The sequence below is a fragment of the Podarcis vaucheri genome (genome assembly GCF_965113315.1).
Source record: "Podarcis vaucheri genome assembly, chromosome: 6".
In the NCBI taxonomy this organism is placed as follows: domain Eukaryota; kingdom Metazoa; phylum Chordata; class Lepidosauria; order Squamata; family Lacertidae; genus Podarcis; species Podarcis vaucheri.
The window spans coordinates 60,742,390-60,756,580 of NC_138764.1; the positions used below are offsets into that span (position 1 = coordinate 60,742,390).

Below are 14,191 nucleotides of genomic sequence, written 5' to 3' on the forward strand. Positions count from 1 at the left end.
GAGAACCTCTGAAAGTTGCCGTACAAAGGGTCCCACACCTTTTGCTCCCCTTTTGCCTCTGCCCCCGCCATCACTGCCCTGCGGGCCCCTGGAAAGTTTCCCCCCAGAGAATGTGGCTGAAAAAGGTTCCCTTCTCCTGCTGTATGTGAACTCTACCCTTTTGTCAGTGTGAAAAACCACAAGCCAGTCACTCTTCTAGGTTTGTTTGACTAAAAGGAACTGAAGTGCTGTGGATATAGTGGGGTTGGCAGCAGATTGCTGGAGGGTAGCTGTGCTAGTCATGTAGGTGGAGGAGTTGAAGGAACTGTGGCAGGAAAACTGTTCAAAAGGATGGTCTGAATCAGACAAGGTGGGGAAAAAACTTACACAGTGTGTGTTGATAGCTGACATAACAGATGCACCGGGTTGTCCTTAAATATAAAACGTTGCAGTAGGATTTACTTCTATGTACCCATTTCTATGATGTTAAGAATGACGTTCTTGATGTTTGATTGCTATGTGCCAATGTGGGATCAGGAAGATGATTGATTTCCTGCCCGTAATCCAGCCAAAAGCAGCTCAGATACACCTGGGCGGAAGGTAGTCCTTGTAGGTTGTTTGGAAGATGATATGATAAAACCTCTCCTATGTCTCCTAGGTTTTTAGACTATCTGTCAGATTTGTGTGTGTCGAACCATGTGGCCATTCCCGTCACTCAGGAACTGATCTGCAAGTGTGTGCTGGACCCCAAGAACACTGACATCCTGATCCAAACTGAGTGAGTATCTAGAGAGCCCTGTTCCTTTGAACACTGGAGTTGCCTTAGTCTTCCGCTTAGAAATTACCTTCTCTGAGAAGGGTCACTTTCAGCCCATATCAGTTAAAAATGGGAAGAGCACCCCATATAAATAAAAAAACCAAGTACCTTGGGTCAATGAGTAAAACAAGTTAATGAAGAAGGTATTGAGAAGAGTTCTAATTTTTGATCTTACTATATACTTGATTTAATATTTGTATGCTGCTTTCCCTACTACAAAAGGGAGCTTCCAGGAAACCTGTTTATTGAGCATTTATGCTGATTCGTTTGCAGGGAGGTTAGAGGATGTGGCATCAAAGGAAGTTTCATCCCACACTTTCTAGTGCAGTTCCCCATCATTTTCCTTATTTCAAAAAGTCTGATCCTTTGAGGAAGTGGATTTGTTGCCCAATTAACTTTGACTCTGCAGCCTGAATTTGCCATATGTAATTGAATCCTATCTGAAAATCATAACAGTCTGAAAGCGCCCTAAGTTGAGCTCTGAGTGGCTGCCAACAGCAACAAATACACACAGCAATAACAGATAAAAACAACACTTCATCAGTCTAATGATATAAACAAACACAAGAGCATTTCAGTAAGCAAAATCCAGCAATTCAGTAAAAAAAGGACACAGTTCAATACAAACCCGTAATAATTCAGAAACAGTTCATTTCGGCAAATTCCAACTGTAGGTTATGATGTTATGTCCCACTCAAGTCTGAGGGTTGCCTTCCAAAACATTTCTCTATACTGTGAGCGGACGATCAACAAAGTTCAGTTTCTTCTAGATGTAGTTATTTCTCCAGCATGAATGAGGAGAATTACAGACAAATGGTGCTGATTACAGAGGAGGCATTATATTATAGCCTCCCTGAAGGAGTCAGTGCATCCTGAAGATTAAATTACTACATCATAATGTGGCCATTATTGGAGCCTCGTTCTGTAGTTGGAAAGCAAATTAGAAAAATAATGGACAGATTAATAGAAAGACAGGAAGGGGGAGAGACAGGCTACCATTGTCTGCCAGCTGCAATGTCAGTTGCTGGAAATCACAAGCACTGTTGCATTCAGATCCTCTTTGCGGGTTTCCCAAAGTCATCAAATTTGCCACCGTGAGAACAGGATGCAGACTCTTCATAAGTTCTTATGGGTGGAGAGGAGTCCCTTACCGGCTTTGAACTGACCTAGGGGTTAAATGGCATTCGGCAGGTTCCTTTTTTCCTCTTCGTTGCCATTCTACCTGTAAAGTGGGGGCAACAATCTTATGGGTTGGTTCAGTGTCCCATTCTGCTTTTCCAGGTTGAGACCTGTGAAGGAGATGTCCCAGACTCATGAGTACTTGAGTATCGAATTTTCTGAGGAGGAGGTGTGGCTGACTTGGAGTGACCGAAACAACGATAACCATGAAAAGAGCATCCGGCAGCTCGCCCAGGAAGCACGAGCAGGCAATGCCCATGACGAGAATGTCCTGAGCTATTATAGGTAACAAGTGGTTCTCCATTGGTATTGGTTCCGCCTGGTCCTCGACCCACCCTTTTCCTCTTTAGCAATTATTGCCTGTTACCCTAAGTCAGGCTTCCTCAAACTCGTTCCTCCAGATGTTCTTGGCCTACAACTCCCATGATCCCTAGCTAGCAGGACCAGTGGTCAGGGATGATGGGAATCGTAGTCTCAAAACATCTGGAGGGCTGAGTTTGAGGAAGCCTGCCCTTAGTAGCAATCCTAAAACAGTCTTCTTAGCATGTTTGTTTTTAAATAGAACTTTAGTTACTCTATTGTGATGATGGTATTTGCAGGCATAATTTGATTTCCCCTCTGTTGTATACATATTGGCTGCATCATGTTGTAGTGTTAATCTTTTAGTGGGGTGGGGTAGGAGCAGTGCTTTTTTTCTGGGGGTACTCAGGGGTACGCACACCCTAAACATTTTGTCAGTCTTTGTACTTTTGTCCATTTACTGTATTTATTTTTCCTGATTTGAACTATGAAACGGATATTTTCTTGAGTCAAAATGAGAGTGCCCCTAAACATTTTTAAAGAAAAAAAGCACTGGGTAGGAGTCTTCCTGTTTATAATACTGCAGGGTGATCACTTTTAGTAAATGTTGCTGTTTTATTCTTTTGATGTTTGTTTCACACTTTTGCATTTGTAAGTCTTTTTGTTAAACAAGAACAAGGGAACTGCCATGGAAGAGTCTTCAATTTTACTAATTCTTAATCTGCTCTTTTTTTTTTTCTACTTTCCACACATGCTCATACTTACGTGACTTTTTTCTTTTCACTCTTTGTCTCCTCTCCACCCCTGCTTTTGCCCTTTACAGATACCAGCTGAAGTTGTTTGCCCGCATGTGCATGGATAGGCAATACTTGGCCATTAAGGAAATCTCTAAGCAACTGGGAGTGGAGCTCATCTTCCTCTGCATGGCAGATGAGATGTTGCCCTTTGACCTCCGGGCTTCCTTCTGTCATCTCATGCTGCATGTACATGTGGATAGGGATCCACAGGAGAAGGTGATGCCCGTGAAGTTTGCACGTCTGTGGACTGAGATTCCTACGGCCATCACCATCAAAGAGTAAGGAATATCTGGAGGACAAGGGGATGCATGTATGGGGGGGGGGGACCATAGCAACTAGGACAGTGTTCTTCAACATTAGATCTCTGGTGTTGTTGGACTGCAACTCCCACCATCCCTAACCATTGGCTAAGCTGGCAGGGGATGATGGGATTTGTAGTCCAGCAACATCTGGAAACCAAGATTGAATAACTCTAATCTAGGTGCATATCCCACCCTCTTCACTGGTCACAGTAATAATAATAATAATAATAATAATAATAATAATAATAATAATAATAGTAATGATAATAAATACTAATTTATACACTGCCCATCTGGCAGTATGGAGAATATGGATGGCCCAGGTAGAATAACCTTCTAGGAAGTGTGTGTGCATGCCCAAATGATGTCATAAATGCAGCCACCAAGGTGATTGCAGGTAACTCACAACTTATGCTTATTTAACATATGTACCCTCAGCTTTGCATGCTTTGCTGAATAATAATAATAATGATGATGATGATGATTTTTAAAATGATGCAAAAATGGTGTATATAGGGGGGAAATAAGAAATGGTTTGAAAATAGTGTGCATGGGGAAAAAGAGGGTGGGAGAGCAGGAAAAAAATAGCCAGCAACCTTTGTGAGAATGTTTGGGTCTGGAAGAGGCAGTTGGAGAGGGTGATCGAAGGAGGCCAGAGAGACTTGAGGGGTTTGCAGCAGTTTTTAAAATGGGTTTTTTAATGGTTTTCTAGGGGTGGTGGTTTTGGCTTTATGCAGGTTTGCTTATATGTGCAATGGCCAGGAACTCAACCTCCCCGTAAATTACCTGTAATTCAATGTATTCAGAAAGCCTAGAGTTGATCTGTGGTGGAGATTAGGTACCTCATTCATTCATTCATTCATTCATTCAATCAATCAATCAATCAATCAATCAATCTCCTTTGCAGCTATGATGCCAATGTGAACAGCTCAAGGGATGACAAAAAGAATAAGTTTGCCAGCACCATGGAGTTTGTGGAGGACTATCTCAACAATGTTGTCAGTGAGGCAGTGCCCTTTGCTAATGAAGAGAAAAACAAGCTCACTTTTGAGGTCAGTTTCCCTTTGCCATATTCTGGGAGTTTGGCCCTGGCATACATTGCTGAATGTAAGCAGTTCTGGGTCTGATCAGTGCCTGGATGTACATTGCCTTGGATTCTGTGATGGCAAAAGATGGGATATAAATGTAAGAAAACAAATTAATAAAATAGTTGCACTTGGATGTCCTATCTTCTGTTTTTCCATAGGTTCTGTCCACACTGGGAAGAAATCCAGGTTATATTTTGCGGCTTTGGGGGTTGCCTTTGTTTCCTGTCATATAATGGCAGGCTGAACAATTGGGTTCTTTCCTGTATTCTAGACAAGCGTTTTTGGGTTCCTTTTGAGTCTATATTGTTGTTACAATTTACTATCTCACATAACACTGAAATAATATAACTGTGTGTGACTGTCTCCTTTCCACAGCCCTCATGAACTGGGCATGTGAGTTTTTAGGTACACAATCAGTTCTGGTACAATTTGTCAATTAACAATGTGTATCCTTTCTGTGGAATTCGGTGTATTTCCATTCACACAGTCTTTTGTTGTGTGTCAAACTGAAATATGGAAATCAGTGTCTTTTAAAAGCCGTTAAACACCATTGGCCAAGCCCCATTTTCCAGATTCCCCTCCCCACCCTGCCATACATACCACTTCCTCCAGCACTGGGTTCAAGGCTTTTTCATGGCTTGAGCCATAATATAAAGGGAAAAAATTCATGTGACATGGTCAGATCTTTCAATGTTTTGCTAAAAACAGCCTCCATGGCACCAGTGGTAGTTAAAACAAAACAAAACAAAATTTCCTCTCATGCCATTTACCCAGTATGACGTTACAGTGGTACCTCAGGTTACAAATGCTTTGGGTTATAAACACTTCAGGTTACAAACTCTGCTAACCCGGAAGTAGTACCTTGGGTTGAGAACTTTGCCCCAGGATGAGAATAGAAATCGCACGGCAGCGGGGTGGCAGTGGGAGGCCCCATTAGCGAAAGTGCACCTCAGGTTAAGAATGGTTTCAGGTTAAGAACAGACCTCCGGAAAGAATTAAGTTCGTAACCCGAGGTACCCCTGTATTCCCTTTATATGAAGTTGTTATTAACCAGAGGGGGAAATATACAGGTACAATGAATACCTGTATGTCCCCCCCCCCCCAGTTAATAGCAGCTTCAAAAATGTGAAATCCACCTTCCCCAATGCTGCAAGCTCAATTCAGATTTGGGCTCCAGTGGCTGTTTTTAACAAAAGTAAAAGGAACAGGGAGATCTGGGCCACAAGCTCTTTCATGTCACATGTAATTTGGCCCCAAGACCGAGGAAGAACTAGTTCTCACTGCTGCCACTGTCAGGTGGCACTATCAGGAAAATAAGTTGCCACTGGATGGCTTTTGACACCATCAGCTCTTATTGACCTCATTGGTAGTTTGGGGCATTTTTCAAGAGCGTTTTGAAGCTTAGGGTGATTTCATCTTCACTAGTTTGATAAAACCTCTCTCTCTCTCTCTCTCTCTCTCTCTTTTCCCAGGTTGTCAGTCTTGCCCACAATCTCATCTACTTTGGCTTCTATAGCTTTAGTGAGCTGCTGCGCTTGACACGAACTCTTCTTGGCATCATAGACTGTGTCCAGAACCCTCAACTGATGATGCAGGCCATGTACAATGATGATATGACTGGTATGTCTAGTGAGTCTTCGTCTTATGAGCCAAGGGTGAATTCCAACATTTAAATTAAAAATAACATCTATTTGTAAATGCTGCAGTCTAATAAAGCACTGCAAGGGTATGGTGTTAGATAGGGGTTGTTTGTCTTAGGTAGGACAGACGTGTGGCTCTCAGATGTGGCTAAACTTCAACTCCCATCATCCCTGACCATTGCCTTTGCTGGCTGGGGCTGGAGGGAGTTGGTGGTCCTACAACATCTGAAGGGCCACAGATTCCCCACCTCTGTTTTACGAATTACGGAAGAAGCATAATTCATTCCATTAACCTTGATAGGCCAGAAATGGTTAAAGTAAAACCCCACAATTCACCTTATATATTTCTCTTTTTTTGGTTTGTACATCACATTGATTCACTTAATGGATATGACCATGACTCACTCTTCATGGCCGGGGGTGTAATTTGGCAAGGATCATATAATGACCTGCACAGAATATTCATACACTGGACGACAATTCAGAAGAAATAAAGATGTCGACAGAATAATGAGGGGAAATAACTTGAAATTAGCACAGAAATAAAAATGTGCTCTGCTTACCCGCCAAGGACTCAGACCAGATATTTTTCAGTTTCGTAGTACTTTCCTTTGTACTATGCTTGTGGAGGTGCGTTTTCTGCTGATCTCCAGTAAAAGTCAGCAAATGGCCATTGCAAGAGGTCTATGTAAGTAGGACCAGCTTTCACCATGATTTTTGTGGTTGCTCTTCCAGGGAAAAATGTCCGGAGGTCCATCCATGGTGTCGGCCAGATGATGTCAACTATGGTGCTGAGCAGGAAGCAGTCCATCTTTGGTCCCTCAAATATGAATGCCGTGGTAGTTCCTGAACCTGCTGATAGGGGAAGGAGCATAGAAAATGAAAACATTGTGGTGATGGAAACGAAGCTGAAAATTCTAGAAATTTTGCAGGTTAGGGCAAGTCTGAAATTCCTGAGACCTTGTGGCCATGTGACACCAATAGTTGCTCATGATGGACCTTTTCTTGACAGTGACTTGGGGCTTAAGAAGGGAAAGTGATGATGAAAGGTTGGAAAGGTGTGCAAATTGGATTGATTGATTATCTCTCCGTACTCTCTGTTCTTCCTTAGTTCATCCTGAATGTACGTCTGGATTACAGGATCTCCTATTTGCTCTCTGTCTTCAAGAAAGAATTTGTAGAGGTCTATCCCATGCAGGACAGTGGAGCTGATGGAACAGCTCCAGCCTTTGACTCCACAAGTAATCTGCTACACCTCCCTTGTATTTTCTAGCTATTTGAACTGTGTCATTGATTCCTTTCTAACTTCATATTGCTTTAATAGACAATACAAAAGCTGGCAGGTGTTAGACCTTTACCTGCAGATCAATGGAACCCGTAACACTGTAGATGGTGTTGGATTACAACACCAATCATACATTACCATTGACCATGCTGACTGTGATTGATAAGAATCCAGCAACATCTGGAGGGCTACAGATTCCCCATCTGCATTCTAAACAGGAAAGCAATGGTGGGGAACTATTATTATTATTATTATTATTATTATTATTATTATTATTAGCCATTTAGGGTGAATCATGCCCGTCTTTCCCATGCCTGGATGCACTTCTGATTTTCCATTTGCAACCCTAGCTTGCATTTGGTGCTTTTTGAATTCAAGCCACAGCTGCAAATATCTCCCTTTGCATGGCAACAGAAAGGGGCATTGGATTTTAAAAGTATCAGATTCAAGCTGCAGCTGTGAAGGAGGAATCCCTATACTTCCTCTGCAGCTTGAGGTTTTCTGCACCTGATGAGGAAATGCCTGACCTCACAGGATGCATCTGATGTCATATGAAATCAGATTATTGAAAGGTGGGCCACCTGCCTGTCAAAGTGGTTCATGGAGTGTTGGCCACTTTTTGGTCCTGCCAAAAGTGGCTCCCCACCTTTGAGACAGATGGCAGGGTCAGAAATGTGGAGCTGTTCAGATGATTAGTTTTCCCTTCCTTTCTTATTTATGTTTCCCATTATCATCTCTGAGTTGTCTCCTAATGGTGCACAGCATTGCTCACTTCCTATGCATTTCCCTTTCCTGCAGCTGCAGCAATGAACCTGGACCGGATAGGGGAGCAGGCTGAAGCCATGTTTGGGGTTGGGTAAGTTCTTGTCACTTCCAGCTCTTCTTTTAGTGCTCCCAATTGCCTTTTTCAAAGAGCATCTCTTTGTTCGGAGCCAAAAGTGTAGGCATAGGAGATAATTAATCACTAGGAGCTACCATAAAAATATTTTTTTTAGATAATGCAACACATCGGGATTATTGCATGCAAATCATTATTGAAGCTCCAAAACCAGTGTTGGATATGATGTCCTTTTTTCAACTTGGCGGCAGGAAAACAAGCAGCATGTTAGAAGTCGATGATGAAGGAGGCCGGATGTTCCTTCGGGTGCTGATCCATTTGACCATGCACGACTACGCCCCACTTGTCTCAGGTTCCCTCCAGCTCCTCTTCAAACATTTTAGCCAGAGGCAGGAGGTCCTGCACACCTTTAAGCAGGTAACTCTCTGTGCCATGTGACTTCTGCCAGCCAGCAAGTCCTTTACACCTGCTTCCTTTCAGTGTTGTCTTACAATTCTTCCTCGATGGAACTGGCCACTTGGCTGTTGCTTCACTTTGTTTGGACCTAGCTGTGAAAGGAACAAGCATTGCCTTGGTACTGTGTGCATCAGGTGGTGCTTGATTCACTAAGATTCCCATCCGTCTGATATCAGTGTGGGGGCAGTGTGTGCCTCCACACATTCTTTGTTACGGGCAAATTTCATGATTAGAGGCATCGTAGCCATCTGAGGAACCCTTGAACAAACTGAGAGAGATACATGTCTCACATGCTATCTTTTAACAGAGCTAGGCTGTTGTCCTGGTTCTTTTTTTGACAGCCAGCAGCATCAGCAGATGTTCTTCATGGTATCTCAATGCAGGTTCAGCTGCTGATCTCGGCTCAGGATGTTGAGAACTACAAAGTGATCAAGTCAGAGCTGGATAAACTACGCATGATGGTGGAGAAGTCTGAGCTCTGGGTGGAAAAGAAGGGCAGCTCCAAGGGAGAAGATGGACAAGAAGGAGAGAAAAAGGAGAAGAAAGAGGTAGAGCTGGAGCGTCTCTGGGGCAGGCAGGGAGCACCTCTGCATTGCTGGTTCAAAGTCTGGGTGTGCTTTGAATGATGAATGAATGAGAATCAAGAGCCTGGATTGAGAACACTCCACACATTATTTCAGCAGTAATGTTTGCTTTGCCACTGAGTAATCCCTTGACAGGGCGCTTTTGCTAATCCTGGATCTCTTGTGAGTATCTATGACAAAAAGTGGATGGGAAAAGGAGAACACTCAATTAGGAATGGGTGTGTGTGTGTGAAACGACGACACAAGGTAGTCACTCTGAATCAGGTTTGGCTTTGCTTATTACACTATAGCATAATATGTACCTAAAAGATTAGTTTGTGTACAATATAGGCTAGCCTAGTTTTTGACTGCTATGAAGGGAGAGCAGGCTTCGCAGAAAACCCGAGGGTGCATTTCTTCTTCATTAGCTGCTGCAAGATGCCTGAATAGTTTTATTTCCTTCCCCTCCCCAGCGTACCGCAGATGAGGAGCCTGGGACCCCTGGAGAAAAAAGCAGTGAGAACTACCAGCTGGTTAAAGGGGTAAGCGTTTGCACCTGACATTCCTTCTTGGGAAGTTGTGAGGAAAGAGGGGAGAACCTTGCCCTGAGCTTGTTGGAGGAAGGTTGGGGTGGCAATTAATCCATACAGACACAATATACCTTGGGCTAAGCAGCACCCCTCAATTCTGGAGAGACGTGTGAGGGCACTTCTCATTTTGCTTCTCTAGAATCAGGGGTAAGATTGCTAGTTGCTTTCTACCACTAATTCATCTCCTGTTGGGCGGTGGTTTATGATTATGTTTTGTTTCAACTTGCTTTCCTTCAGATTCTGGAGCGGCTCAATAAAATGTGTGGGGTTGGTGAGCAGATGCGAAAGAAGCAGCAGCGCTTGCTGAAGAATATGGATGCCCACAAAGTGATGCTGGACCTCCTGCAGATCCCCTATGAGAAGGTGAGGAGGAGGAGATGAATGAGTGGCAGTCGGGATTAGGAGAGCAGAACGTGCTGGGCTGCTGGAGATCTCATGGGGATAATGCTGTTCTAAATCTGTGGGATTGTCAGCAGCGGCATGGGGGAGCCAGCAGTGGGGTAGAGTAGGGTGTGGCGAGGAGGTGAGAAGGGGAGAGCTCCAGGTTGGTGGTGTTGGTGTCCCATACAGTTGTCCCCTGATCTTGATGCCACTTCACCCCACTCATGGTCTACTCAAATTAAGGTACATTAAAGACTTTGCACCAGGGACCTACCTTTTATTCTCCGTGAACAGGGCGACACCAAGATGTTGGAGATCCTGAAGTTAACCCACCAGTTCCTGCAGAAGTTTTGTGCTGGCAACCAAGAAAACCAGGCCCTCCTCCATAAGCAGCTCAGCTTGTTCCTCACCCCTGGGGTAAGAGAAGAAGGAGCAAGTGAAATAAAAGGGGGGGGGGGTTCTAAGAAATGTTGTGTGCAGGCAGTGTGCAAGATATAATTTCCCATAGATCTCCTGTTTCTGTTCAGATTCAGCCAATACAGGCTTTACAACAGAGGCTTGTAGTTTCACTGTCCCACTTGGGTTGTGAGGCCATGTCTCCATGGAACCCAAACTATCCCAGTCTAATCTCACAGGGTTGCTGTGAGGATACAGTTGAAAAACCCTGTCTAGGCCTTTCCTAAAAGCTATGGGTGAAAAGTGGGATATTGTTTATTTTATGCTATTTCTTTACTCCAAGGAGCTCAAGGTGGGTTACATGGTTCTCTACCCCTCCCCTGTTTTTAACCCTGTGAGGTAAGTTAGCCTGAGGCTGTCACTGTCCTAACATCCCTCAGAAGGCTTAATGGGGATATGAGCCTCGGTCTTCCCAGTCCTAATCTGACACTGAGCAGACAGAAGAAAGAAATAGACTGGAAGATGTTCCAAGAAGCCAACGATCAAGGCCAGATATAGGTATGAGTGACACCTGCTGTGCCTCCTGAGGCCTCACCTTTCCTTCTTTCCTTCCAGCTTTTGGAAGCAGAGACAATGCAGCACATCTTCCTGAACAACTATCAGCTGTGTTCCGAGATCAACGAGACGGTGCTGCAGCACTTCATCCACTGCCTGGCCACCCACGGACGCCATGTGCAGTACCTGGACTTCCTGCACACCATCATCAAGGCTGAGGGCAAGTACATCAAGAAGTGCCAGGACATGATCATGACTGAGGTGAGGCTCCATCTCTCTCTCTCTCCCCCCTCTCTCCCTCCCTCTCTCTCTCTCTCTCCTCTCTCCCTGGCTGAGCAAAAAGAGGGAGGAAGTGAGGTACAGATCATGACACAAGGAGAAAATGGGAAGTCTTGTTCTAGCAGTAAGGAAATTGGGGTTTAAAGCTGGTAGGGTAAATCAGGCAGCCTCAAGTGTAGGCTTCCTTCAGTCCCTAACTGAATCGCCTGCCTGCAGTTCTCCCGTAATTTGAGGGGGAAAGCGTCAAGCTGCATGTTTCTGGCTGGGTTAATGGAGTGCCAGGCCTGTGGCACATGCAGTTACAATCTCATAGAAGGAAAAAACCTGACTTGGCTTGGGGGGAAGGGAAGAAGCGCCATTTTGTGGTAGGAAGGTAATAACAACAACATCAGCATCCGTAACAATGCACAGGCCTGAATAGCTGCTGTCTGACTATAACGGCTTTTTAAAAAAGAAGTAAGGAAGGCGCTGTGGTGACCAGCATCAATGCCAGTATCAGCCTTGGTGGGTTGCATGCTTGCTTGTGCAGCCCAAGTGCTGATGCAGGGACTGTTTAGCTGCCACCATCACCTACTGCCTTCTGGGTGATTATTTGGGGGCCCAGGATCTTGAGCCCCTACCTCTCAGGCACCTCTCAGACCCAAGTATATGGCTTGATCCCTATTGAGCCTGAGACTATGAGCTTTCCAGCTTAAGCTTCATTCTTCAGGCTGATTGTGAAATTATGCGAGGGGAAAAAACAGAACACTTACTGTATAAGCGATGGGGAAGAGGGACTTTCCCATCACAGTGACTACTGTGCTGTAAGATTGCCATCCTCTCATTGTATCTCAAGTCCTTAGAAGTATATTCTCTTTTGGATGAGACATTCCTCTTTAGCTCTACCACAGCCTGTATACAGGTGCAGTGGGGATGGAGAGGGGCTGAAAAGTACTATTTTTTTGCAGATGTTTGCCAACCTTTTGGAGCAGGGTTGGGGAACCTGTGGGCTTCAGCCTCCATTGCTCCCAATCATCATGGCCAATGTTCAGGGGTGGTGGGAGTTGAAGTCCTGCAACACCTAGAGAACCACAGATTAGCCACTTTTGTTTCTGGGCTGTGTTGCTTAGCCTCCTTGTCCTTTTCCCACAGCTGACCAATGCTGGGGATGACGTGGTGGTGTTTTACAACGATAAGGCCTCCCTAGCCAACATGTTGGAGATGATGACAGCAGCCCGGGACGGAGTAGAGGAGAACAGCCCCCTCATGTACCACATCTCTCTGGTGGATCTGCTGGCAGCCTGTGCTGAAGGCAAAAACGTCTACACAGAAATCAAGTGCACCTCTCTCCTCCCCTTGGAGGACGTGGTGCGAGTGGTCACTCACGAAGACTGCATCACGGAGGTGAGGACAGGATGTGGGCAGCTGCTTGAGGTGCAGGCACTGAATGGCTGTGGCTTTGTGGTTGTTCCTGGTTGCTGCCCTTCTAGGGAGAGTCATGATTCCAAACAAAGGAAAATCTGCTTTTCAAATGCATGTGAGGTGGTTATTCCCTAGTGTGATGTGGTGGATAGTGTCAGACACGAACCATTCCCTGCTTGGCCATGATACCCACTGGGCGACCTTATAGCCAGTCACTGTAAGAATAAGGAGCATCCTTCTGGATCAGGCCAGGGGTCCATCAAACCAGCGCATTGCTTCCTACTGGCCAGCCAGTTGCCTCTGTGGGGCCAGCAAGCAGAGCATGAAGGCATTTGTCTCTTGCCATTAGTCTCCAGTAACTGCTACGCAGTGGCATAATTCCTCTGATTATGGAAGCTTCATTTGGCCATCAAGAAGTCTTAATCTTCATCATGGAGTTGTAAGAATGCATCTTGGACTCCCTTTGCTCTTTGCAGCAGAGTGTTTAGATGGCTCAAATCCCCTTTTTCCATTTTCGTGTACAGATGTGGATTGGGGTTCAGGGAAGCATTTGGGGGGTACCAATATAAACAGAGATGCTCCTATGAAGTCTGAAGAGATAAGTGTGGAGGCTTCTTGCCTTGCCTCTTCTCATCCCACACCAGGCAGGGGCTTCTGACCCATCCCTTCTTCTCTTTCAGGTGAAGATTGCTTACGTCAACTTTGTCAACCATTGCTACGTGGACACAGAGGTGGAGATGAAGGAGATCTACACTAGCAACCACATCTGGACGCTGTTTGAGAACTTCACTCTTGACATGGCCAGGGCAAGTGTTGGTACCTAAATAGCATGGCTGGGGTAATGGGAGGAGAGAGAGAGGTTCCTACTGCCCTTTGTGAAAAGGAAAGCCTTTTGCTCATAGCATAAGCCTGATGTTTCGCTGACGGCAGTTATATGAACAGCTAGTCAGCTGAAGAATTGGCGGAAGGAGGAAGTGTCACACAACACCTCATCCATCTGTAGATTTCATTGCTGAAGGTGCTTTGTTGGTCATTAGCAAAAATAGCTGTTTTATTAAAACAAAAAAACCCCTGATGGGATTTAGTGACCACATGTGACGGATGGGTCTATTAGTGGCGCTTAGCCATGATGAAAAGGCAGGGTGGCATTAATGTAGGAATGAGCAGAAAGAACCTCAGAGGGGCACTAAATATAATTTATGGAACCCAATGTGTTTTTGATTACAGTTTTCATTTGGGGCGCTGTAAAACAAAACAGTGCTCTGCATTTTCTTGGTGCTCAGTTGCAAATGGATTAGCTGTAATAGCCAGCGTGACTTCAGAGTTTGAAGACGGTAAACCTCTG

General features: G+C 44.8%; 1 protein-coding gene across 2 annotated transcripts in view; it reads left to right on the forward strand.

The window, feature by feature from the left end:
• The window catches only part of ITPR3 (inositol 1,4,5-trisphosphate receptor type 3), a 98,100-nt gene that overhangs the window by 58,136 nt on the left and 25,773 nt on the right, over positions 1-14,191 (forward strand). For both annotated transcript variants that reach the window (XM_082226819.1, XM_082226818.1), the window contains exons 17-32: positions 638-757; positions 2,078-2,260; positions 3,099-3,350; positions 4,282-4,426; positions 5,935-6,082; positions 6,838-7,034; positions 7,214-7,343; positions 8,186-8,243; positions 8,477-8,642; positions 9,065-9,229; positions 9,718-9,786; positions 10,072-10,197; positions 10,510-10,632; positions 11,227-11,427; positions 12,577-12,828; positions 13,527-13,652. In XM_082226819.1, the coding sequence (XP_082082945.1) occupies positions 638-757; positions 2,078-2,260; positions 3,099-3,350; positions 4,282-4,426; positions 5,935-6,082; positions 6,838-7,034; positions 7,214-7,343; positions 8,186-8,243; positions 8,477-8,642; positions 9,065-9,229; positions 9,718-9,786; positions 10,072-10,197; positions 10,510-10,632; positions 11,227-11,427; positions 12,577-12,828; positions 13,527-13,652 (2,461 nt within the window). The remainder of the gene's footprint in view (positions 1-637; positions 758-2,077; positions 2,261-3,098; positions 3,351-4,281; positions 4,427-5,934; positions 6,083-6,837; positions 7,035-7,213; positions 7,344-8,185; positions 8,244-8,476; positions 8,643-9,064; positions 9,230-9,717; positions 9,787-10,071; positions 10,198-10,509; positions 10,633-11,226; positions 11,428-12,576; positions 12,829-13,526; positions 13,653-14,191) is intronic.